Genomic DNA, 27939 nt, shown 5'->3' on the forward strand with positions numbered 1-27939 from the left:
TACATACACATCCATATCTGCAATTGATTGATTTATACAAGTTATTGAGATAACATTTTTGTGAAATTAGAGTAATCTTTACTTATCACTGAAGCCTTATTCTTTATTAAGGTAATGCCATGGGATATGTCCGTCTGGTGCGTTCTGGTGGTCTGCACTGTGCCAGTAATGCTGCTTGGTTCATTCCTGATTTAGAGGATATTGCCAGTTTCACCCAGTTATGTGAAGAAGCACCTGTTTGCAGTGAAACCAAGAAGGCGGCAGAAAATTTAGATGAAGTGATAAATAATATAACCAAAAGTTTCAATCAGGATATGGATTATTTTAAGGTGATTTTTTTTTTCTTTCTTTTCTTTTCTTGTTAAATTTTGCCTATAAGAATGAAACTGATTAGAGAAAGGTCAGTAAAAATGTGCATATTTTATTGCTCTCACTTTATGGTAGCTCTGAAAAAAATTCTGACTAATAGGGCTCATCTTTATTATCTTTAATTAAACTTATTTGCAGCTGCTTGTGGATGTGTTTGCCCCTCCTTTGCGAGATACCAAGAACAGTCATCTCCGTAACTTCTTCCTCATCATTCCACCCCTCACAATCAACTATATTGAACATTCCATAACAGCAAAGGATAACATGAATAAAAAGAACAAGTTAGGAGCTTTCTTCACTGATGACGGCTTTGCAATGGGTAAGGAAATGCATTTATAGTATTTATATATTTATTGTTTATAAATACACAGGGAAGCTTCCTGGCCTAGCAGGTTAGGGCGTCATTACGTGTGGTGAAGGTTGAGGGGCTGGCAGTTCAAACCCTGCCACCGGTGAAGTTGAACCAAGGGCATAGTTCATTAAATTTCACGCTACAAAGCTTTGTAAGGGGCACCATCCTAGCCTCCCAATAGGGGTTGTTTGTGATGTTAAACCCTATCATCATAAGTACACATGGGAGAGGGTGGGGGATGGAAGGGTGGTAGATAGGGATTTAATTAACTTTATACTGGATTTATATGTATAAAGGGTAGAGAGTGGGGGAATATCAGATCATTTTTTGGTGGAAGGTAAAATGAGAGTGGAGGATAGGTGGGGAAAGAGGAAAAGAACAGAAGGTAGGAAGGTGCTTAGAGTAAACTGCTTGAATGAGAAAAAGAGAAAGTACAAGAAGAAGCTGAGAGAAGAGTGGGAGTGAAGGATAGAGTAGAACTAGGAGTGGAGGGGGGATGGGGTTGTTTTAAGGCAGGAGTCACAAGGTGTATAAAAATGGTGTGTGGAACAAGGAGGACAGGAGAAAATAGAAGGAAGGGTAGCACGTGATGGGATGATGAAGAAAAAAAGGTTGTAAAAGAGAAGAAGTGAGCATTCACAGATTGGTTGCAAAATAGGATGAGAGAATCATATGAGAGGTACAAAGAAAAGAGAAGAGAAGTAAAGCATAAGATAAAGGAGGCAAAGAGGAAAATAGACGTGAAATGGGATAAGAGTATGACAGAAATTTTTGAAAGTAATACAAAGATGTTTTGGAAGAAAATTAAAAGAGGAAGGGGAGGCGAATCAAATAGAGAAGATATGGCAGTAACTAACAGAGAAGCCAGAAGATAGGGGTGAGTGGAGAATGGCTGTACATGGATGATACTGTGATGCATGGAAGGAAGTGGGTGAGGGATTATAGAGGGGGAATTAAGGAGTGGTTTTGTGTGAATGATATTTTGACACAGACAGAAGGGATTTCTCCTTGTCTTCACTGTTACTGAATGAGGTAATGGAGAGGGGGGATTGCCAATTAAATGAAGCGCCCTTGCTCTGGATGTACTGTGTCATCTGACACTGCTTCTGACCGAGGTGTAGTGGGTGAGATGCAGGTATGACCCATCATCAAGGAGGAGCCAAGAAAAGAGGGAGGGAGGTGGGTGAATGGGAGTAGAGTATGTGGGGATGGAATGGGTGGGAATGGATTTTATGCCTTTGTTTTTTGACTACCTCCCTTGTAAGGGGGGAAAAAAGCCTTTGGTATATGTATGTACTCAAAGCATCTCCCTACCTTCTGTCCTTTTCTTTCTCCATCTATCCTCCATTCTCAGGTTACCTTCCACTCTCTCCCCTTAGAGCATGTGTATTAAAAAATATTCCTACTCTTCTCCTGGTTACCACTATGTAATCCATTAAAGCCCTATCCACGACCTTGCTGTGGATGTGCTGTGTCTTGTGACACTGCTTCTGACCCAGGGCAGTGGACAAGGTGCAGGGATGACCCATCATCCAGGAGGTGCTAAGATGAGAGGGAGGGTGGAGGGGTGTGGAGTGTATTTAGGGATGGAATGGGTGGGAATGATTTTATGCCTTTTCTTTTTTGGCTACCTCCCTTGTAAGGGGGAAAAAGCCTTGATATATGTATGTATGTATGTACCACCCTTCCATCCACCACCCTCTCCCATGTGTACTTATGCTTGACTTTCTTCCTAAACACTGTATTTGCTATTATGAACTCTCTAGACTCATCACCATCATCTCTCTGATTTTTTCCTGGCACTCCACACTTCCCAACCACTCTTATCTATTGGTTCATCACCCTATCTTAGCATTGAGATATCCCAGTACCACTACATTGACATTTCTCTCTAATCCCTCTATGCACTCATTTAAATCTATCCAAAAAACCTCCTTTTCCTCTACATCCTCCTCACTACTAGGCCCATATGTACTTACAAAAACCCAAATCTCCCCTCCCAGTTTCACCTTCATCCACATTAACCTTGAAGAAGCCTCCTTCCACTCCACCACACTACCTATCTCTTTTTTTCTCCTTCATCCTCTTTTCACTCCTGACCCCCTCCCAACTACACTCCCAAACTCAAACTCATCCCCCTTTCAACTTAGTTTTACTCAATGTCAACACATCCATCATTCTTCTCACAAACATACTGCCTGTCTCTTCCCTATTACTCTCATCTGTACCACATCCATGCACATTAAAAGACCAAAATCTTATTGTTCTGATTGGAAAACTCCTCCCAGACCTTCTTATGCCTTAATTTTTTTTTAGGAATGTCCCCTTTGGGGCTACAGAGAGAGGATGCCTAGCCCTATCCCTGTCCCATTTTTGTTGCCTTTTATGACTCAAGTGGGAACACTTGGTGGCAGTATTCTTTCTCCCATACCATAGGGTTCAGTGAAGAAGGAAATGAATATTCAGAGATGTGGTACAGGACAGTATTAAGAGTTGGGGGACAGCATAACGGCGGGACAGTCAAAGTATTATAAAGTAGCATAATTTCTCTATGAATAGAGATTTCCTCTATCACAAACAAAATGCTGTGTGGCTCTGGTCTGTAGGGGCACCCCATATAGACCCTAAATTATCAGCTGCATGCTACTTAGCAGCTTTTAACCCCACAATAACATGCAGCCAATACCACAGATGGGGCTAGATGTTTGTTTTTTAATATTTTTTATCATTACCTAGAAAGCTGAATGTACAGTTGTATTTTATATAACCTGGTTGCTGATAAGGTACTGAAACTGTTTCACCTTAATAATTGTTATTATTATGCATCATTTGCTGAATAATCTCTTTAAATGAAAAATGCTTTTAATCTTATGGGCTGTATTTTATTCTTTCTTCAGGTCATAATTATTATGTCTTCATTTCAGTTTAATTCTATTCTTTGTTTATTTTTATGGTAACCTAATTGTCTTTCTCAAATTTCTTAGGTATTGCATATTTGCTGAAGGTGTTGAATCAGAGTTCATCATTTGACCATCTGCATTGGTGGTCAGGTGTCAGAAGAAGGTTTATAGCAGAAAGAGAGAAGGTAAGGTTCTGTTTTGCATGCATGCACAACCACACACTCGCATATCTGTCTTACGAAAATGTTATCAATGCCCCACCCTGGCTATACCTGGACAGCAACACAATATTTTTTTCCTCAAGTGGTTTATCGACCAGTCCGGTGGCTGTTGCCGGTTACCTGGGAGTGTTGGGTCCTCTGCAAGAGAGGCTTGGGGCAATGTATTGATTGATCAAAGTTGATTGAATCATTTCTTTACTGAGAAATTCGTTCTTGGAGGGTTAGACCAAATAAGTGTCCACCCAGACTGATGACATCAGTGAATGAATGTCTACCAGTGATCCCTCCAACCAACACCATATGTGCCCCATAATTAGAAGATTAGAGTTAATGCAGTGTAGAGTTAATGTATATTCATAATTATAATTGAATATACTCGGTAACAGAAGATGCATAGGAACTAAGACTAATTTTCCTTTTTTTGAATCTTATGAGATGCAGGGATGACCCATCATCCAGGAAGTACCAAGATAAGTGGGAGGGAAGATAGGGATGAAATGGATGGGAGTGGTTTTCATGCCTTTGTTTTTTTGGCTACCTCCCTTATAATGGGGGAAAAAGCCTTTGGTATATGTATGTATGAATCTTATGCCAGAGCTTAGGTGTTTAAGCTATGTTAACTGTATTGCAGGTAGAGAAACAAAAGCAGGGTAGCTCTGCATTGGATGACAAACTACAGCAAACCTTAGCACTCTCCTTGTCTCGTCTTCAACAGTATCAACAGGAATTTGAACTGTTGTATCTGAGCATAAGTAGTGCCCGGATATTTTTCAAAGGAGATTGCCGAAGTAATGACACTACCAAAGGAAACTCATCTAGTGATGCTGCATCACAGGGATCCAGTAATACAAGTGATGGAACAGAAAAGAAGAACTGAAAACTAACTCAGGCATATTATGTATATGATGAATTCAGGGAAAGAAATTGAAGTGATTAAGATCTTTGTAATAGCTGCCCCTTCCAGAAGCTGTGCAAAAATTAGCAAGTAAGATATTTTACTTTACTTAAATGTTAAATGAATTTGTTAATCCTTTCAGTATGGTGACATATGTTGAATATGTTAAATTGACAGAAGTTATCTGGCATTAACTAGAGTAAAACTTTTATGGAAGCTCACTGGCTGAATGGGTTAGAGTATCGCTACTTGTGGCAGAGGTCAAGGTGGCGGTAGTTCGAACTCTGCCACCAGCAAGTTGGACAAAGGGCATGGTTCACTAAATTACATGCGACGTTAAAACAAAATAAAAACTTGCAAAGAATACCACCATACCAAAGGGGTATAAAGTCTGCTAACATTCCAACAATTCGAAAAGATCATCAGGTATGAACCAGATTAAATTCAAAAGATGTCACCATAGTGATGGAGCTGTTAACCTAATTTATCATTATTAAAGATTTTTGTTACAGCAAATTTCATCTTATCTTGTTGAAATGTAAAAATGATAAAATGCTTTCTATGTTTTTATATATATCAGAGGTAAATCGTGGGTACTTGTTTGTGTTGTTTGTGGTGATCCTCCAAGAGCAACCCGTTTTTGAAACCTGGCAACCCCCTCACCTCCATCAGGAGGTGCAGTCCAGAGAGGCTGGCACTTGGTTTCTGAATTGGGCCCAAGATTTCTTTATCTGAGCTTCATACATATTTTATAAACCTTTTCTCACATGGAGAGCCGACAGCCAGCAACTGCTCTCCTCCTATCACTTTCAGCTGGTGACACAGAAACATTCCTACACCAGTACAAGACAGGCAACAATCCAAAGTATTTTCCTTGAGAGATTCGAGGGAGAGTTCAAGGACCATTGTCAGCCACTGAGGGGTTGCAGGTTTTCCTTCATAGTGAAAATCAAGGCAACGGTTATTGTCATTATTATATTTATCATCATGATATAAGCTTTCACCAGTTAAAATGCCAACCAGTTTAGATGGGAAGTATGGTGTCTATGTAGATCTGTTGCATTCCAGAATGTGAATTTGTAGAGTAAGAATCATCGAAAACCATGTATTAAAGGGCATATGGTTGATATTTCACCTAGTATTCTCATTTTTCATAGCAGACTTTCCTGAACCTTGTTTTTATAACTCTGGTTATCTTAAGTCTCTTGCTTCTCTTGGCCAGCATCATGGTGACAAACTGTGAGGATCATTTGTGATTTGCTAGAAACTTCCGCAATGCAAGAGAGAAACCACGCGTGTTGGCAAAAAATTAATTAAAACAAAATTAAATATGTAAGTAAAAAAAATCTATATATACCAAAAGGCCTTTTCCCTCCATATAAAGGGGTGACTGAGGTGAAACATACATCCGTCCTACATCCAAATAAAAACCTATTCTCTGTCCTTCTTAACTCCTCATGGATGAATGGTCATCCCTGTTCCCTGCCACACTGCCGTGATCAGAGGCAATGCAGCATGTCACAGTTCCTCCACAGTAGGACCCAATAGCCAAGACTAGTTTACCACCACTGCCTAGTTATATGGCAACCTCACCCCCCCCCCATTCACATGAGAAATAAAGAGAGCAGACAAGAAGAAATCCCATCAGACCGCATCATCCTTATCCATTTGCAGCCACTCTGCATTCATTCCTCTTTCTTCTCTTTCTTTCCTGCTTGACCCTTAACCTTGTTTCTGTGGTCAGGCTTTCTACACTCATTTTGCCAGTCTTCCACTCTTTCTTCACTCACTTTTTCCCCATATGCCAAAATCATCAAAGCACTCTTCAGTTAACTCACCAACCACAATTTCCTCCACTCCTCTATTTTTCTCACTATTCATTTCATCTCAGACACGTTTAACCTATGTATCATATTGTGTCTGTCAATCATGTATGTGTACTTTATGCACATGCTAAGAGTTACTCTAATATGTGTGTAGATCTGATATAAAGGTCATGGGGAGAGTAGATGAATATTTTGAAATATACAAGGAAATCTAGACAGGATTTATGACTGAAACCAAGTATGGGAAATGAATTTCAATAAAAGAATATATATTGGATATAGGCAAAACCAAAGATGCCATCAGTGATTTACTTGATAGGAAATGAAACATTTATAAGGCCAAAAGAGAAGGACATAGGAGTGTTGATCACAAACATATAATTTGTTATTTGATAAGCACATTAACAAGGCTTTTAGTGTGACATATAAGATATGATGAACATAGTGACATTTCACTACAAATATAATGAAAATTTTCTAAAAAAAAAAAAAAAATCTAATCAGCTTCTGATTAGAATATGCATTAGTGGTGTGGCTTAACACAAAAAGGATATAGATAAACCATATAAGGAATAATTAGAAAAATTGGAAATGCCCCCATTAAAAGAGAGGAAGAAAGGTGACATGATTGTTGTGTTTAGGTCAGCTAAAGGAGAGGACATAGTTGACAGGGAGGATCTCCTTATTTGGGATAGAAAAGGTCATAGAAAACAGTATGAAAAAGACAATATGCAAGAAGGATACCAAGAAATGCAGCTTTTCGTATAGATGCATAAACGTGTGGGGTATCCACAGAGGCAATAGTTCAGTCACATAACAGTTAAATTCAAAGCCAAACATGACTGAAGGAAACAGAGACAACCCCATTGGCATAGCTCTCTCCTGTACGTACATATATACGCATAACCACATAGTAATTTAATGTGCCTTATGAATCTTGGAAGCTCGCTGGCTGAGCGGGTTAGGGTGTCGTTACTTGCAATGAAAGCCAAGGGGATGGCAGTTCAAACCCTGCCACCAGCAAAGTTGAACCAAGGGCACGGTTCATTAAATTCCATGCTACAAAGGCCTCTGTGAGGGGCACTGTCCTGGCCTTCCAATACGGGGGAGTTTGTGACGTTAAACCATATAATGAATTTTGCAAATTAGCCCTCTCATTGTGTAAGGGGCTTCCTTCACTGAATAAAATTGCATGGCAGCAGGTCATAAATAGCAATGAAAGAGTTGAGGTAGGTGACAGGGTTAATCTTTTTACTAGTAAAGGCATTTTTTTCATTATCATCTTCATCTTTCTTTTAGTGTCTTCTCTTTCCACATTAAGGGGTTAGATGTTTCAGTGCTCTCATCTTCAGAATAAATGTACATACATATACATATACCATAGGCTTTTCCCCCCTTACAAGGGAGGTAGCCAAAAAACAAAGGCATAAAAACCACTCCCAACCATTCCATCCCCACATACTCCACTCCAATCCACCCCCTTGTCTTGGCTCTTCCTGGAGCCATAAATATGAATAAATATACAAGTCATGAATAATAATGAAAAGCTAATAGATGATAATATTTCAAAGTTTGATTGCAGTGTAGGAAAGTAGCAGTGACCTCATCATATTTTGTCAATGGTGATAGAAGCCTGTTTTCTTTACTTGTGTTTGATATATGTGTGAACATCATAGATATGATTTGTGATCTGGATTTCTAGATTATGTAGTTTTGTTGGGATTTGCTGTAACTTTTAAAGACCATTTCTGGTCTCTGTCTAGAAAAGTTGTTTTGAATTTATTTTTGAAGCATTTACATTTAACATGGGAAGGGAGATGTGGGTCTTTGTATACATATGGGGCTGGTAGTAAGAAGAGGAAAGGGAGTATATGTGAATACATAGGGGGTTTAGGGAGAAATGTCAATGTAGTGATATTGGGAGATCTCAGTGTTAGGGTAGGAGACAAACCAATAGACAGAGTGGTTGGGAAGTGTGGAGTCCCAGGAAAAAATTGTAGTGGAGTATTGATGGTGAAGATGTGTGTAGAGAGTTGATGATAGCAAACAGTGTTTAGGAAGAAAGTCAAGCATAAGTACACATGGGAGAGGGTGGTGGATGGAAGGGTGGTAAATAGGGCTTTAACGAATTATATAGTGGTAACCAGGAGAAGAGTAGCAAGAGTTTTGGATGTATGTGTTCTTAAGGGAGTGGGGGAATATCAGATAATTTTTTGGTAGAAGGTACAGAGTGGAGGATAGATGGAGAAAGAGGAAAAGGACAGATGGTAGGGAGATGCTTAAAGTAAACTGCTTAAATGAGAAAGAAAATGAGTACAAGAAGCTGAGAGAAGAGTGGGAGTGAGTGAAGAATAGAATTAGGAGTGGAGAAGGAATGGGGATGTTTCAAGGAGGGAGTCATAAGGTGGGCAAAGATGGTGTGAAGAACAAGGAAATAGAAGGAAGAGTAGTGAGTGGTGGGATGATGAAGCAGAGAAGGTTGTAGACGGGAAGAAATGAGCATTCACAAATTGGTTGCAAAATAGGACAAGAGAATCATATGAGAGGTACAAAGAAAAGAGAAGACAAGTAAAGAATAAGACAAAGGAACCAAAGAGAAAAGCAAATGAGAAATGGGGGAAGAGTATGACAGAAAATTTTGAAAGTAATAAAAAGATGTACTGGAAGGAAATTGAGAGAAGAAGGGTATGCAAATCAAGTAGATAAGAAAAGGTAAAAGGTGCAGATGGAGAGATGATAATGGAAGAGACAGCAGTAAGAGGAAGATGGACTAAGTATTTTAGGGAGATGCTAAACGTGAAGAAGGATAGGGAAGGAAAGGTAGTTGCAATGGTAAACACTAAGAAAATGAGTGATGAATGAGGAGAATGGAGGAGAAATAAAAGATGAGGCAAAAACAGTTATTAAAATGATAAGAGCAGGTAAGGCACATGGGTTAGATGGGTGTTATGAAGAATGTCTTGAAAAGGGAGGTACAGTAATGGTGGACTGATTGGTGAGGTTGTTTAATGTTTGTTTAAAAGAGGGTAGAGTGCCACAGGACTGGAGGAGTGCCTGTATAGTTCTGCTTTACAAGGGAGAAGGGTACAAGTGTGAGTATAGTAGTTTCAGAGGAACAGGGAATAATTGGTGAGGAACAGTATGACTTTAGGACAGGTAGGGGCTGTGTGGATCAGATTTTTGTGGTAAGGTAGATGTGTGAGAAAGCTTAAGGAAAAGGTAAGGATGTTTTTTGGGTCTTTATGGATTTGGAAAAGGCTTATGACAGGGTATACAGGAAGGCACTCTGGGAGGTATTGCAGATATATGGAATAGGAGGAAAGCTGTTAAGAGCAGTCAAGAGTTATTATGAGTAGTAGAACCTGTGTTAGAATTAGAAATGGAGATAGTGGTTTGAGGTAAAGGTGGGACTTCACCAGGGATGTATCATGTTGCCATGGTTGTTCAAGTTATACATGGATGGGGTGGTGTGAGAGGTAAATGTAAGGGTAATGGGTAGGGGATTGGAGATGGTCAAAAGAAAATGGAGTAAAATGAGAGATAAGCCAGTAGTTGTTTGCCGATGAGACTGTGCTTGTAGCAGGACCAGAGAAGGGATTAAGGAAGTTAGTGAGGGAGTTTGGGAAGGTGTGCAAAAGAAGGAAGTTGAAGATAAATGTAAGGTGATGAGATGTACAAGGGAAGAGGCAGCAAATTGGAAGTGAGTATTAAGGGAAAGAGACTGGAGAAAGTGGATAACTTTACATACTTGGGGGTGAATGTGGCAGGTAAGGGAGGAATGAAGGTGGCAGTAGAATGTAGATTTAGAGAAGTAAATACCTTGTGGGATTAAAAAGTATAAAGAGAAATAGACATTTGGTAATAGATGAAGGGGTGATTGTGCCGACAGCACTGTATGGGGCTGAAACATGGAACATGAGGAAGAGCTTAAATGTGTTTGAGATGAAATGCCTGAGAAGTATGGTAGGAGTTACTTGGCTGGATAGTGAGAAACAAAGAGATGAGGAGGAGAATGCGGGTGGAAAGGGAGTTGGGAGATTAGAGTTGATGAAAGAGTAGTGTGATGGTTTGGACACATGGAAAGAATGAGTGAAGAAATATTAGTAAAAGAGGTGTGGATGGCAGAGATTGAGGGAGTGAACATGAGGGGGTGACCAAGGATGAAATAGATGGATGGGGTAAAAGGGGCATTGGGAATGAGGAGAATGTCTGTTGAGGAAGGAAGGGAGAGGACAGAAGAATGGAGAATGATTGTGTATGGATGATGCTGTAATGCATGGGAGTTGGTTGGGGAGTGGAGTGTATGTGAATAATATTTTGATGTAGCCTGAAGGGATTTCTCACCGTCATCTCTTTTTCTGCACGAGGGGATGGAGAGGGGGTCACCAATTAAATGAAGCAACCTTGCTGTGGTTGAGCTATGTCTTGCTGCATTGCTTCTGGGCAAGATGCAGGGATAACCCATCATCCAGGAGCCAAGAAAAGAGGGAGGGAGGGATGTTGAATGGGAGTGGGGTATGTGGGGATGATATGGGTGAGAGTGGATTTATGCCTTTGACTTTGGCTATCTCCTTTGTAAGGGGGGAAAAGCCCTTGGTATGTGTATGTATGTAGATCTAACATCAGTACTCGTACACACATACACTCGCATCAGGGCAACAGGTCCACGTCATGCACAAATTGGGAAATTGCAAAATCAGACATGTTGTTAATGAAAAAAGTGATGATTGGGCCCTTGCTTACTTGTACTACTGCACTAAAAGCAGTTAGAGGGTGGCAAAGTGAAAGTACATTTGGATCTGAAGAAAGCTATTGAAGATTAATGTGGACATTGGAATACATAGGACTCAGAGTGAGCCTTGTGGAATGATTGAAAGATTTAATTTTTAAAGATCAACACATTTGAACAATTATGAAGTATAAGATGTTGGTTTGGAGAGAAATAACTTGTGGAGTCCCATAGGGCACTTGTAGTGTTCCTAATATACATCATCATCATGACTGATGGAACAAGTAGTTATCTCAGTCTATGCAGACAATGCAAAGATGATAAAAATTTGAAGAATAGAAAATTAAGCAGATTGCTACAAAGACCTCAACAAAACCCGATTGAAATTAGGAATTGAAAATATGAATAGTGCATTATTTTGGAGATTGGCAAAGTTTGAAGACTTTCATGGAATTGTGCAATGGGAAATGAAATACTAACGCAAAGGAGGAGTGGGACCTGGGAGGTTTGGATAAGAATGGTTTGTCATCCAAAAACATGTTTACAGGATAAGGGGAAGGACGTATAAGGTGTTGATGAATAACAGAGTGACATTTTATTATTTTGATGAAGACATAGGGAAAAAAATAGAATAAAAATTTGTACCTACCCCAAGGTAGATACACAGAAGTTGTGCAGACCTCACACAAAAGGAAAGATATAAGAAAAGTAGATAGAATATAAAAGGCAGCAACCAAAACGATTCCCAGCCTAGTTCATGGGTCAAACAAGGAAAGACTAGACAAGCTGGAAATACCCACACAGGAAGAAAGAAGAGAAGATTCACTATGATTGCAAGAAAATTACGAGTTGTTGAATGTTTGAAGGACACTAAGATATTGTTTTATTTACAGATGTATCAATGTGTGGATTAAATTCAAATAAGATAGTCCAAGCAAATAATATAAACGAATCGAAAGCAAAGTTTGATTATTGTAGACACAAACGGGATCCCACATGCATATCTCCTATCTTGTATATTACAGTTAGGCAAGTACCCACATTAGAAACAAATGAAAACCCATGCAAACACCCATCCCATCTCAGCATTTTAGGGATGAGGAGGATGAGTATCATATTTACTGAGGGTTAACTTTGTAATTCTGGAATTAATATGGCTGTGTTGTTATTGTTGGTGATTATTTAGCTAATTTAAGACAAATCTGGTCATTTATAAATGTACTGTATACATATTTCGTGTATCTGTTTACAAGTAGAATCATAGATTTTCTAAGAAGACTAATCATATTTTTCCAAGTTTATATACATTCATCTATTAAGAAATAGTGTATGTTTATGTATGTGTATATATATGTATACCTGTATGTTATATTCTTTTTACATATATACAGTCCTTTTCCAATGGAAGTCCCTAACCCACTTAGCCTCTCTTCTGGTGTCCACAACTCCCAGTCCAAGATGTCTTGCCTCATTCTTTATTCTTATTTTTCTAACCTCTTTTCATTCCCATGTAGCGTGCCCTCTCCCCCTTTTCCCTGTCATTCACCACTGTATTTCCTCCACCCATAGAAGAATACTAATCATTTTTAACTTTGTTTTATCACATCTTAGAAGCTTGCGGGCCAAGCAGATTAGAGCATTACTATTTGTGGTAGACGTCAGGAGTGGAGGCAGTATGGGTCTTGCTTGGCAGCAAGCAAGTTCATAGTTAAGGTATAGTACATTAAATTCCATGCTTCAAAAAGTACTTCATACTTCAAAATATTAACAGGGTCTACCTGAGGTGCTATGGACATGTGGAATGAACAAAATAAATGAGAAAGTGGAGAGATGGAGAGAAGTGCTTAGAGAAGAGAACAACAGTAAAGACAAAAAAATTATGGTGCATGGCAGAGGGGTGTAGAGTAGAAGATACGAGGAAGGAAAGGGTGGAGTAGGAGTAATAGTAAAAGTTAGGCAGCATGGGAGTCCTACAAGGGAGGACATACTTCTTGATGTGAAGAAATGAAAAATCTATAGATCTGAGAAGATTGGCTCCATGTTTCCCCTTTTTTGTAAAAGTTCTGAGATTAGAAAACCTACTGGTAATGGGTTAGTGACCTCTACTTATGGAGAAGATGTCACTGAAATACAAGAATAAAAATGTATACAAACATATTGATAACGTCCCAAATCTATCTCGTTCTTAAACTTGAGGAACTTGTAATACTCATGTATATAGTGATATTTTTCATATGATTTTCCTGCTTTGTTGTCATATTTTCAGCAAATATAAGTGATTCGCTTTTGTTGGTTGTGTATTTATCCATAAAAGTATCAGCACAAGTTGTATCATTGTTGAAAGGTAAATCAAACATTTTTGCCAAGTGCTACTCTTTATTACATCATATCATATATAACATCTGGTAACTTAAGCTATAGCCTTATGTGATGAATGACACTGAAGATCAATCTACAATTCTCAAAATGGAGTTATGGAAGGCTTGCACTAAAATGAAGCACCTTATAGATAATAATAGATACATGTCTGAACAAGTCTGTATTCCTAAACTAACCAACTTTTGTCAGAATCTTACTATAACCACATTACGAATGCATAGCTTTTTAATTGGCACTTATAATTATGGGTACAGATGAAGAAAAGCTCCTCAACACTTGCTGAACCAGTATCTAGTGATGAAGATGTTGCAGATTGTCAGAGTAATTTGTCATGAACAAAAAGAGTCCCTTGTTTTCTTGTTATCTAGACTATCAATGGTGAATGTTTTTTTTTTTTATATGTGAATAAAAACCTCTACCAATACATGCTTGCAAAGCAGTGAAGAACTTTTTTCCCCCCTAACTGTACTTATTAATATCAGAATTTAGGGCTTGAAAGTGTAAGAAAGCTAGCTGTCATTTGGAAACTGGGCTGCAGTGATAATCTATGAAAATGTCATTAATGAAGTGTCAATGGGTTACCGAAGAGATTGATTTGCCATCTAGGTGAAATTGTCTTAATTTTGACTACTGTTACACTTGTAAATGAAAGATCCCTGCTGTCTGCAACAATGTTAGGGAAAAATGCTTTAAAATATATGGTGACAGTCCATCAGATACTCTCTTCAGTACCTATATAGCTGCAGCTTTAATAATGCACAAAATATATAAATGGGCTTTGATGATGTCTGCTCAGCCCATTTAATAAAGTAACAACCCTTTGCTGAATAAAACGATGGTATTTACCAGTACATTACTACATCAACAGAGTTAAAAGTCTGGTTTACCCAAGTACAAAATACATTAATAAATCATGGATGCACTGCCAAAATCTGTACAAATTTCCAAACATAAGGTTAAAATTATATGAACAAGAGAAAGTAGGTTAAGTCCAAAAACAAGTTTTACAACTGAAGATTGGACACACAATGATAATTGTTGCTTTGAGTTGCAATGACTTGAAAATTACAGCCCCAAGGTACCCTGCAATAGCCTCTGGGCCCAACCATAGATCTCACTAGGAAATACTTGTTCTGTTGTCTGCGCTGTTTTAGTGACATTGTTTCTGTGTTTGAGGAGAAGAACAATGTCTGCTTGAATTTGAGAGACCTTTGGTAAAGTCCAGAGCCTGAGCAAAAGCTCCTTGGGGGTTCACCTCCAGATGGAGGTAAGGGTGTTGATGAGATGTGAAGATGCACAGCAGGGAGACGATTCTCTCTGATGTCCATCCCACAGGACTACCACAAGCAAGTACCTATCAATGGACACATAAAAAATACAGGAACTATATGTGAACATTTGGTAAGGCACAGATGACAAATGCATACGTGACTGGTGTGCAGATGACACTCGCACACAGCAGATACTACTTAATGAAAAAAGTAAGGAAATGCAATGTTGCACTTTAATGTTTTGGGCAGTGTATACCCAATATGACTTTGTTATTACTGCAGGTGGTAGAGGGCACAGTAGTGGCTGACATCAGTGTCACAGAGCTATGACTGCTAAACTACCTGGAAAAAGCTCCACCTCGGTCCAATTTCACTCCCTGAACCACACTGGTATGATGTAACAGAAGGCACTTCACACTTAATTGCTACTGGCAGTAAACATAGTCAGGCAGCTGACATATTTAAAATGCCAAAGCCTCTTAATCAGATGGTAATATTCCACGGCATCAAATGCTTGTGGTTCGATCGGTGATAATTTCCTTCATCTTCCCCTCTTGGTTTTCACTAGCGACATACACTCTTTCATCTCTGTGTTCTTCCTCATCAGCCACTGCCTCAAAGACATGAGTGTAGACTAGTGCCGCAATCGCCCCACCGCAGACTGGACCAACCCAGTAGACCTGTACCATGGATGACAAAAGTTAGTGCAGGTATATCTATAAGTGCCTATGTATATATACTTTCAGATGAATGCAGTTACAAAACAAAAAGGGTTAGCTATGTACTGATTAAATACCAGGGCATGGTTCATCCTGGCTATCACTTGAGAACTGTCGTACATGATATCACACGGTCAAATATGTGATCTTTGAATCAGTAATCATCCATCAAAGATCTGATGCAGAGTTGTTGTTACATAAAAAGTAAAGCCATGCTACACTTGCATATTTCAGAAAGAGGATAATGTTAAGTATAAAATTACATGACTTAATTGATGTCTTGAATCTATGTGATGTCTATATATGCAAAAGGCATTAAAGGAGAAAAATCCCTCATCAATTTGTAACAATTAGCTCATATTCCATGCAACCTGCAGTAGAATTAAAACATGCCAAAAGAAAACTGTTCTTTGCTCAACATATATTCCATTTTATAAATATTACTATCAAGCAATACAGTAAATAAATCTCAAGAATGCAAGCAAGTGAAAAGGTAAGCAAGCCATGCAAGGAACATGCAGGAGAAATGTAATGTGAAAGGCTGACAAGGCAGAGGTGAGTTTGTACTTAAAGTCATGCCTGTATTCCTTATTTGTGGTTACAAAATGAGAATTGATTAATAATGCGTTCCAAGGCAAGTTCAGTTATAATTCTATTATAGTGACCCATGGTAATAGTGGTTAATATGCACAATGAATGCATATCAAACTGATGAAAAATAAAAGTTTTATGCTGTCAAACAAACATAATACATGTACAAATATTAGCACCATGTGGGTAATGTTAAATGCCAAACGCTATAGATTAACACATTTTATAAATATTCACTTGCAGAACTGTTATAATTTGATCCAAGTAAAGCCAATTGTTGACTTTCTGTTATTTAATGCAGCCAAAACACTTGCAAAGGAAAATTAGCTTAGATCAACACCGTTCTCCAACATGACTGATCATGTGAGAAGTAATGTACAGTATACCTTTTTAGGCTCTCATCTTGTAAGCCTCGCTATCTTCAGTTGGTTCAGGCTTAGGAGCCCTAAACACATACGAGTACAAGAGGCCAGCCAACATGCCGCCAATGATAGGCCCCGCCCAGTATACCTAGAAGAAAACAGAAAGTGGTGTCGCATTGCTGTTCTATATGTGAAAAGAATGTGGGATAGGTGATGAGATAGTGAATACCAAATAGTGCTAAGCACCCATCTAACTCTGAATGAAGCAACAACTAAGAAGTAAAGTACATCTAAAGATACTACAAAAGTGATGAGGAAGAAACATGAAAGGGAGAGGAAAATGTGGTTGACTTGGATGAGTGTTGCAGTAATTATTATTCATTCTTCCACACAATTTATATCTACATAAATCAAAGCCAATTCTCATTACTACATAGCAAGATTCTAGTCACCTGTATGGAATTCAGACATATTGTGGGATATGTTTACAGAAAAGTTGAGTTTATGTGAATGTGGATGCATGTGCATTTGTCTGTGTGTGTATTTGTCTGTATCTGAGTACATGTTTGATATGATACATGACAGGATGGCCACAGATATTGAAGGGTTCAACACCTAAGCATACGACACACAACCATCACCGCTAACTGTAAAGTGGAGGCATTTACCCAAAACAACACACTAGAAGCAACACTGGTCTGGGAGGCCCCATCTCATTACAGCCAAAGCAATGACAACATAGTAACTTTACCTTGTTCTTCAATTAATGTGGAATCATCAATAGGTTTTACTGATATGACATATGATTGGGGCTATTTGTGAAAAAGTGTTCAGCTTTTGAAATAGTAAATGAATTACAGCAGTAAAATAAATAAAATAAATAAATTAATGTTTATCAGTTATGGGGCTATTTGTGAAAAAGTGTTCAGCTTTTGAAATAGTAAATGAATTACAGCAGTAAAATAAATAAAATAAATAAATTAATGTTTATCAGTTATGTTGTAAAACTGACCAAGTTATGTTGTAAAACTGACCAACAGTTTTTATGAATAGGACTATGAATACTTAAGACTATTGTGTGTGTGTGTGTGTCTCTGTAAAGTGGTGTTGTGAGGTGCTGGGGGTAGGTCTTCAACAGTACCTTGTTGCAATGATTTGTAAAATCCTACAAGTTAAGGTTGTGTGTAATGATGTAATATGACAGATGCTAAGGTATAGGGGCTCTTGCAAAGAACAATGTCCTAATAATATTCATGTGCTGCTGTGGGTACATTCTTGTTTCCGAGTACAGATGGCCTATTAGGGTTGTTTCAGTAGAAACTTACTATTCTTAAATTTTTGTTTTGTCCTGTTTGTAAGTGTTCTTTGTATACTTTACTATAGGGAAGCAAGATGTTTAGTGTGTGGGAGGGAGGGTTGGGAAGAAAGATACGTGTGTGTCAAATATGAAGTCTAGTACTATTGGATTATTTATTTAAAGGTGTTGGCCATTCAGTGAAACAGCTGATGTTTCCTGTCTTGGATGGGAGTGTTACTAAGGATTATTGTGGAGATGACAACATCCTCATGGCCACCCATGAATGCTGTAGGCTGTACCTCCATGTAACATAACTCTTACCCAGTGGTTCTCCCACAGACCAGTCATGACGGATGGGCCGAAGGAACGGGCAGGGTTCATGGAGCAACCTGTCATGGGGATCTGCAACAGAAAGAGCATTAGAGAGATGTATTCAACAAATGATACATATTCCGTATTTTACCAAGGTGCAGGTACACAAGTGTAAGCACATGTCTGCATGTTCTTTCGAAGAATGGGATGCAGAAGGCAGGCGAGAGAGATAAGCAAAGTATTCAAAGCCTCTTTGAAGCCAACAGATTTAAGTATTTGATTATTTTATCAGAGATAACATCTAGAAATAGATAATGGTGTGCATGTATTTGTATGCTGTGGCATGGGCCACACAAATAACAATGTGAGGCATGATTGTGTGGAGGGAATATGTTATAATACTTCCTATATCCTCACTGAAATTCTACCTAGTCATCCAACATATAACAGTCGTGTTTTATAAATTGATCCCATCCTCTTTACTGTATTTGTACTCTTGTTTGATAAGGATCTCATAATTCGAGGCACTGCATAAAATAAATATATCTAGTTGCCAAACAGCAGTGTTGTACGTACTGAAGCACATATAGAGATCAACTTTCCCCTCCCCGTCAAATTGAATAGTGTGGATACACGAGAAAAAAATATTGGCGTCACTAAAAAACGAAAGTGCAATACCCAACACGTAAGTAACAGATTTTATTGAATTCTGGAAATATTCTAACTCATTAGAGCTAAAGGAATAAATATAGTGTTGTTTCTGCCCTATGATACACTCGTACATACCGCTGACAAATGGCAGGCAACAACGGCAAGACCAATGGCAATGGGAGCCTGGCCCATGACGTCAGTACGGCGCTCGTCGACCACAGCGAAGATGGTCATCACGAGGATGAAGGTGCAGACGACCTCAACGCCGAAGCCCTGAGCGGAAGTGAGGTTTTCGTTCACTTTGGTGATGCCGAGGTCGCCAGTGGCGTTAACTGGGGTCACAGCCTGAAAGAGAAAAGAGAGAAAGTTCGTTATTGCTGCAAAATGAACCGATGATATACAAGTTTTACTGCATGAGGAATAACAATAGTCATGCCTGCAAGATGCACTAGCTGCTGTGCATTTAAACTATTTTTCTATACAAACTGTAAATGCAATAACAATCTTCATGGTCATTATTACTGGTTATTTGAAGACAGTAATGAGAGAACGGTTAAAGCGGAGCTTTTAAAACACGTTTCCAGATTTATACCCATCCAAAATATCGAAAAAATAGATTCATGCGTAGCAACACTGCGAATGCAGAGTTGACATGAAAATTTTACGTTGGGGTAATTTGAATCTGGGTAAAAAAAAATAATAATAACCACCGGGTATGGAATTTGGACAATAAATAAAAACACTTCGAATGTCAGCCTTGACAGCATTCAATTGCTGAATGAATGATGGCGTTTGTGCGTGGGGAAGAGTATAAGTGACAGGAATATGAAGAAGAGGATCAGATGACACGAGGAGGCCGAAGCAGCAAGGACATATCAATCACAACTTTAGATCTCAATAACTCGCCACGGAAATTGATAATAAAACAGAGGCAGTCTTAAGAGGTATCCAATAGAGGATTTAATAATCTAACATCTAATTAACAAAGCGTGATCTAAAATCAGTATTTACCAGAAATTTGTCATGGATGCACACGTATACGCGCGAGCACAAACCACATCACCCATAGGTCGAGCCACATATGAGCAGAGCTTTCATCCAGGAGGATAACAGCTGTCGACCACGTGTCCAACACGTGATCCAGGACCATGGTGAATCACATACATAAAACGCAAGGAAAGATGAGACGATTGCAAGGGGAACTGTATAGGTCCTGATGTAAAGAGCACCGAGTATCTGCTTGAGGAATCTGGTGCGTTTGGGCCAGGAGGAGGAGGAGAGGGTGGGAGAGTACCCCAGCCGAGGAGCGGACCCGTGGCAATCACTGCATCCTCCAGATTGAAAAGGCACTTGCCACGTCTCCAAAGACAAAAGAATAACGACCAGGGCATTTCAAGTTAATTTAAAAAAGGTAGTTTATTGACCGTTAACGGATAGCTTATTCACATCGTATAAGGTACTCTTTGCAGGAGACTTAATATTGAGTGTGAGGAGTGGCCACGGGTTGGCTGTCGGAGTACACTAGCCGGCTACGGTTCCTTTTTGATAAAACAGACTTGCGTAAAAGTCTGGCTTCGGGAGAGGTCCTGTCAGATCAAATGACATCTGGCTGGGTTCCGAAAGAGAGTAAGCTTAGGTGATCTGATAAGGAAACTAACAAAGGCTCAGAGCGACTAAGTTCTAGAAGTTTTAGTGGTTTACTACAGGACCGGACCTAAGTATTATCTATGTTTGAAAAGCCAGCCAATCTCTCAATCCATAACGAGGTAGAATCCTAAATAATATATAAAAGAACAAATACCGTAAAATTCACAACTTCGCCTGGAATAAAAAGAAAAAAATGTGGAAGCCAAGTATGTAGGGGAATACTAAAAAAGTTGGAGTGAAGTTTTGTGGAGCAATTCATTGAGTCACGAGCGGTTATGTCGGTTAGCTCTTCCACAGTTCCTCAGCGTCCTGACGTCACAATAAAGCGGCAGTAGTGACGTCATATCGTTCAGACTCCTTCACTTCATTCTATACATGCCCTCAGCCATGCGTAGATCAACAGAGCAACAACAACAACAAAAATAACGTTGGGGTAATCTTTTATGGCCTTGTGCTTCTAACAGTAGCATTACGCCGCAAACATAAATGCAAGTATTTATATGATTTAGTTTCGGGATAAATATGCATGGCACGCACACACACACATATTCTTCTACAGTCACATGAACGATTATATTTGCCTAAAAGAAGATGCGATAAAAACACATTAACAAGTTGAAAACAAAGTAGCATAGCATAGCAACTACGAACAGTTAAGTAACTTGCCCACCAGGTCGTGTACCAAGTAAACGCGATAACTGTAACTTTAATCGTGACTAGGAAGTGGCGTGAAGCGTTAAGTTACACACAAACCGGTTCAACTCGTAAATCCCCAAAACCTGGTTTGCGTCACTATCGTGTATGTGTGTGTGTGTGTATGTGTGTGTGTGTGTACAAGTCCCTGTGCGTTTAACTGTACACATATGGTTCTACCTCTACAACATGTGTTCTGGGAATGCTGTATTGAGTTTGATCTACGTTAGAAAGCACAGACAAAAGATCCATTCTGAAGAAGTACTCTGTACCCAGCCCAGCTGGTCCTCCAAGCTGGTGCCAGAGGGGGGTCTGCACCAAAGCAGTGACAGCTGGTCGTCTAGATGCATGGGGAGACAGATGGTGATTTGCAGATACATGAGGTATCAACCAGAGATAGGGGAAGAGGACGGCTCAGATACGAAATACATTTACATGGAGACTCGTAAACATGACGCAGAAATTTCTGACTCCAGGTGCACCTCAACACAGAGGTTCCCCAAGAAGAGAAAACAAAAATTTTGGGTCAATGGCGACGGGAGTCCTTCTCCGAGTGCCCTGCGGTCGCCCGGCGCGCCCTTGGCCTCTGGTAAGAGGGAGAGGGAGAGACAGACAGGCAGACAGACAGACAGAGAGAATAAGAGAAAGAGAAAGAGGGAATGAAAGTAAGGGAAAGAGAGGACGACAGAGGGAGAGAAAGAGTGAAAGAGGAGAGAGAGCGAGAGAAAAAGAGAGATAGAGAAAGATAGATAAAGAAAAACAGAGAGAGAGAAATACAGAAAGAAAGAAAGAAAGCGACTAAAACACAAAAACATCGTCTCCCCTATACCTACATGGACCCAAAGCCACCGAACGACCTTAGGATCCCCGACGAACGTCTACAGTCCGCCAAGATGACGAGACCAAGAGGTAAGTGGCTGTCACGAAAGAAGAGACGGTTACCCCCTTGCGTAAGGGACCTGGGGGAGAGGGGGGTGGTGGTGGTAAAGGAGATATAATCCAAGAGACCTGGGATGGTGGAAATGGTGGTGGTAGTGGTACAGATAGCAGTGATGGTGATAGTAGTGATGGTGGTAGTGGTGGTAGCGGTGGAAATGGTAGTAGTAGTGGTACAGATAGCAGTGATGGTGATAGTAGTGATGGTAGTGGTGGCAGCGGTGGAAATGGTAGTAGTAGTGGTACAGATAGCAGTGATGGTGGTGGTGGTAGTGGTGGTGATGGCAGTGGTATTATGTTGGTATTACTAAGAGTGGTTGCAGTCTCGAACAACCCTCTGGGCCCAAAACCGACATACCCAACGATTTTATTCTGGCTAATCTCCGGAGATAGTATTTGTGTGTGAGAGGAATCCCACGCCCTGGGAGGGGAGGAACCGAGGCGGAGAGGGTGACACACTTGTGGCGAGAGCAGCTTAGGAACCTCCCAGATGGGCCGCAATTGCTAAATGTTGGTGTGATGAAGAGGAGTTGCGAGTGAAACAGGTGTTCTGCTTTAGCAGAGAGCGCAAGTGTTCCATTGGAGCAATTTTGTTTTTTGTTTTTTGGGGGGAAGGGGAGTGAAGAACGGCGGAGAAATGTATTTTTGGAGGAAGTTTGTGTTAAAGTAGTTTAAAGTGACGCGAGAGAAGTGTTTTTGGAGGGAAAGAGTTTGTATTTTGAAGATGAAGATGGCGGGAAGTTTATTTATTTATTTTATTTTTTATCTATTTATTTATATTTTTTGAGGGAAGGAATTCGTATTATGGAGTTCACGATGCCGTGAAGGAGAAGCGCTGGTGAAGACATGCATGTAAAGGGGTGAGCCCCTTCAACTCACTGTGATGATGGTGGTATTCAGAGATTCGAGTAGATGTGAGCATGCACGAACAAGTGCTGGGACAAAGGTCCTGTTTAGTTACAGATGTGGGTAGGTGTAAAAGAAGGCGCAGGGAAGACTTGAGACGAACAAAGGTGTCGAGGTGAGAGAGGGAACTGGCGACGAGCGAGCCAGGAAAGACATTATGCGAGGACGAGCTCTTTATTAGATAAAGTTCTAACTAGAGAAACGTTGTACTAATGTTATGTCGAGGTGTTGTGGTCAGGGAAGGGAGTGTCGTGTACAAGAGAAAGGAGAGAGAGATAGATAGAGAGAGAGAGGAGAAAGAGGAGAGATAAAAAGAGCGATAAGAGAGACGTCACAGGAGCTTGTGCGTGTGGGGACGAAGACGACCTCTGCACGCTGAAACTACTCACGCCATGCACACATTACCAGAGACCGCCAGGTCAGACAAAAAGGACACGTGGGCCCTTTCCTCATCTCCGTGAGTCCCCGTCAGAAGAGGAGAAGTTACAGACTGTCAACCCCTTCAGTACCGTGTGACACTTGTTTTACCCCAGTTATCGCCAGGTTATTTCATTCATATCCGTGGCAACCCCTAGGCAACGAAGGTAGCTATGCAGGGACTGGGAATTCCCCAGCTGGATGGAATTTTCTGGTGTTTGAATGAAATGACCGACTGGGGCATTCTTGATGATGGTTCATTCGATCTTGACACAAATGCCGAAGTCTCACGGGGTATTCAAAAAAAGTGGCACTTCGGGAGTGCCACTGTAGTCTCCGTCACAGAAGCTAATAAAACCTTCAGCTGTGACACTTCAAGAAGGTCCCGGCAGGAGGAGGAGGAAGAAGAAGAGGTGGTGGCACTGGTTGGCACTCCTGAATTTCGTCAAAGCTTAAGAGAAAGATTTATGGACAATAAAGCCTATTCCTCCGCCGCTCGTCTATTTTTTTTTTCTCTGATTCTCCTTCCTCCTCCTCCTCCTCCTCTACACTCTTCTTCCTCGACCTCTTAGCCTATTCTTCCTGTCAACTCTCCGTCCCTTCCATCCTTCTAATCCTCGTTGCAGGAGCTGTGATCAACTACTTCCACTGCCAATTGCTCATCCTGTGAGCACTGAGGGATGGACTCCTTCAGAACACTTGTGGGTACCGCAAGAGAGCCACACTCGACACATATTCTGAGTTCGTTGGTTGGATGTTCTAGGGTCGCCTGATACCTTCTGTAGGCATGACCCGTAGTCAGCAAGTAAAGTCTTGTTCCTCGCTCCAGCCTATTCAGTTATGAACCTTCCCATCTTATGAAATTATCACTGTTTCTCTTTCAAATATTTGTGGATAATGCTATGTGAAGAGAGAATCTCAACTGTATACAATCATCTGTTACCGTGTTAAATGGTTAAAAATTGAAACTGTATTTTCATAGGTCGTGTGAATGGAGGTAGTACTGTGGAGTAACAAGAGTACAAAGAGTACATGTGGAGGGTAGCCTTAAAAGAAGCACCCTCAGATAGGTTCGCCATCTTTGTCGACATTTTGTCATCGACATGACGTCATGACGCTGTCAAGCTGCGCAGGCGTCTAGAACTACAAAGACCTTGATTACTGTCAGTGTGCAACTGTTTAAGCTAAATAGTTGTTGGGTGAGTGTGGGAGGGACTGTGGGGGAGTGTAGGGTGTAGGAAGCGTAAAGAATGATGCGAGTAGGTGTAAATAAATTATAGAATAGGTTCGTGACATGAGTTAGGATAGCGGGATTCCTATTATCATCTATGGTGAACTATGGTGAACCTTTTTTGATGCTTGCAAAGATGAAGTAATAATTGGGGAAAATAAACTGGCCTCCCCACTCCCAACAGTAGATGAAATGAGCTAATCCCCCCACCCCCACCTCTGCTTGCTCTGCCCTCAACCGCTGGGGATTTGCCTACGGAGTCTCAACCTACAATCTCACATCACCCATTCTTATGTATTGCTGTTCCTTAGCGTCCTGGCCCCATTTCTGAAATCCTCCGACTTCCCGGGGGGAGAGGGGGTTTACGAACCCAAGGATGAGAACCAATGGGCCCCAATTACCTTCAGGATAGCTGCTCCTGTGATTCCTCCGATGCTCTGGGAGACGATGTAGAGAAGAGCCTTCAGGACAGAAATGTTTCGGGCCACCAGCATGCCGCAGGTGACGGCCGGGTTGATGTGACTTCCTGATATATGGCCGAGAGACTGGAAAGAACAAGAGAAGAACGTTAGTTACCAAAGTTACCCAAGACCTATGATGAAGAACCTATTCTTGAACGACATCGGAGGAACTGTTAAGCCGGAAGTCCTCAACAGTTCGTGATCCAAATTCGTAAAACACACACACACACACATGGCTCGTTCTGTGTCTGGGGATTAAATTTAATCTTTAAAGTAGTAACACTGAGGAAATCCTAGTGGCAATGCCTGGGATTTACATAACCTAAATCCTGCCTTTGTTCTCTATACAAGAACGAAGCCCAAATTACGAACCATACGAGAAGTCTCATTACCAGACATACCAGACCCCCCCAGTATGGGGTACTGGCTGCATATATTTGATGATGTCATTATCAATGGGACTTGACTGGAATACCTATAACTCACGCAACTTTCATGATTGGTAATATAATGGATGAGTACGTCGACAGATATCGAGTTCAGATTAATGAAAACAAATAAATGAATAAATAGATAAACAAATAAATGAATAAAATGCAAGCAAGGAGACGAAAATGAACAACTGGACGACAAATTAAGTGTATCAACGCTGTCACTTATCGTCTGGAAGACGAGTGCTTGCATCTGTCGACAAAGACGGAAGCAACGTTTCGTTTCACATTATTTACAATCAAGATTTATCTCGATGTTGAAGGGGTCCATTGGTACCTTTATATCAAGTGATACTGCTGATAATTTTAATACAAACTATTATCTCTTTTGTACGTTCATTGAGTAGCTTTACGGTCCTAATCCCTGTAGGAATTTTAGTATTGACCTAATACTGTCATTCATGAAAACTTATTGTCAATACATATTTATTGTCCAACAGCCTCTTGACCTGGCGACAAGGAGACAGCGTGCCACAAGATAAATATTCCGATAAGGCACAAGTATATTTGGGCCTCTGGCGTTTACTACAACCCTGCAGACACCAGTGGTGTTTATCTCCTTCAAGCTAGTAACTCCATCTACCCACCCCCCTCCGCTTCCCTGACCCACACCAGTAAACAAAATCCTATCTGGTGCACACAACAAAATGTCCCCCGATAATAATAATAATAATAATAATAATAATAATAACAATAATAATAATTTTATTTGACACAGAATCAATATATATGAAGTGCAGATAATGACAAGAACACAGTTCGAAATAATAATTGCAAATTGCCGAAGATAATAAAAAAAAAATGTACGCTTAGTTCCATTGTGGTCCTCAGCCACCCCATTCTTTCAAACCCTAGGATGATGCATTTCTGGGGTTCTATAAAATTCGCCTGGGGGTTAGAATAAAATCTGTAAAGACCGCCTCAATGAGGCTGATGTGATAGGCTATCATAAGGGGCCAGTGATTGATAAAAGAATCTTTATTCCATCAGGGCAGATGACCCAAGATTTTAAGAGTCTTATCCTCTTATCTTCTCGTATTAAAAAAGATGAAAACAAACAATAGGACGAAAAATAATCTAAGTTTGAAACAATATGAAAAAATATCTAAACGCATCACTTTGTGATTTAAACATGTCGGAAATGAATGTTCAATCTGCTATATCTGTACAGTACATCTTCATGAATATATGTACATATATTACTGGGTATAAGCAATATTCACAAATCCTTGGAGAATCAAACAGAGGCCAATTTTCTCGCTGCATCAAAAGTACCAAAGCACAGATCCCCCTGCCCCTCATTCCGTCCGTTCGCAATGCAAGAATGAAATTACTGCAGTGTAGAGGACTCGAACCTAGTCCGGCCAGGATGTTTCATCAGTTACATTCTCTGTCTCTCTCTCTGACTTGTTAATTTGTTGACCCATCGAATCGCGTTCATAGTTCGACTGAAAGAAAAATACATAGTTTTGCTCTTCGTCACGCCCAAATCGTTAAACCTTCGTTAACTGTCTTGGGTTATGTTCCAACTTTTAACTGTCATTTTCAAACCCCTACGAGTGGTAAATGCAGATATGCACCTAAACATGCAAACACACACACACACACACACACACACACACACACACACACACACACACACACACACAAGGCCAAAACTTTAGTCTGTAGAATAATCTAGAAAAAGAAACATTCAGGGCAGAAAGCATTATTTAAAGTAGACGACCCCTCCAAGAACACAACTCTAATCATAGATCCACACATATTCTATAGCGGATCTTCGCTATTTAGAAGAGGAAGGGGAGTGCTCGGCTGAGTGTGTGTCCACGTGCGTATGTGCTTACATGCGTACATGTGTGCGAGATTGGCATAACAAGTCTTGTCGAATGTGTAGGCGGAGAGTTGTTTTTCTATTTACCTGTTTTTCTATTTATCTAATTTACTTGTTACTTTTCATGATTAACTTCCTATCTTCAATCGCACGCACGCACACACACACACACACACACACACACACACACGGAACAATACATTAATTCAAATCTATGGAAAATAGATATACTCGTAGTCTAAGCTGAAACCATATATGAGTTAGGTATAATACTAGGAGCGTTGTTCACTGGAGAGATATTGAAGGAATCTCGCCTCCAAGAGATATACCGGTCCTGCAGTGGGCAACTAAGATTTCAAATCTGCACAAAGAAACGTAGTTCCTTGTACCTATGTATCCCACACCTTCTGGGTACGGCTCACTCATTAGCGACTCGAAGCACAAACTAAATT

At 40.1% G+C, this 27939-nt stretch overlaps 2 protein-coding genes across 4 annotated transcripts in view; one reads left to right on the top strand and one right to left on the bottom strand.

Moving 5' to 3' along the window:
- The window catches only part of SWIP (strumpellin and WASH-interacting protein), a 49764-nt gene extending 35691 nt beyond the window's left edge, over positions 1-14073 (top strand). Inside the window, exons 19-22 of the mRNA XM_076201506.1 lie at positions 112-329; positions 508-688; positions 3706-3806; positions 4474-14073. Of these exons, the coding sequence (XP_076057621.1) occupies positions 112-329; positions 508-688; positions 3706-3806; positions 4474-4719 (746 nt within the window). The 3' untranslated portion in view covers positions 4720-14073. The remainder of the gene's footprint in view (positions 1-111; positions 330-507; positions 689-3705; positions 3807-4473) is intronic.
- Positions 13649-27939, bottom strand: part of LOC143035046 (aquaporin AQPAe.a-like) — an 80601-nt gene continuing 66310 nt past the window's right edge. For all 3 annotated transcript variants that reach the window (XM_076201509.1, XM_076201507.1, XM_076201508.1), the window contains exons 2-6: positions 25106-25249; positions 19010-19219; positions 18233-18313; positions 16639-16762; positions 13649-15622 (exon numbers count right to left, since the gene is read on the bottom strand). In XM_076201509.1, the coding sequence (XP_076057624.1) occupies positions 16643-16762; positions 18233-18313; positions 19010-19219; positions 25106-25249 (555 nt within the window). In that variant the 3' untranslated portion in view covers positions 13649-15622; positions 16639-16642. The remainder of the gene's footprint in view (positions 15623-16638; positions 16763-18232; positions 18314-19009; positions 19220-25105; positions 25250-27939) is intronic.

Source organism: Oratosquilla oratoria, chromosome 18 (genome assembly GCF_046742065.1).
Source record: "Oratosquilla oratoria isolate Oo_2021 chromosome 18, ASM4674206v1, whole genome shotgun sequence".
Taxonomy (NCBI): Eukaryota; Metazoa; Arthropoda; class Malacostraca; order Stomatopoda; family Squillidae; genus Oratosquilla; species Oratosquilla oratoria.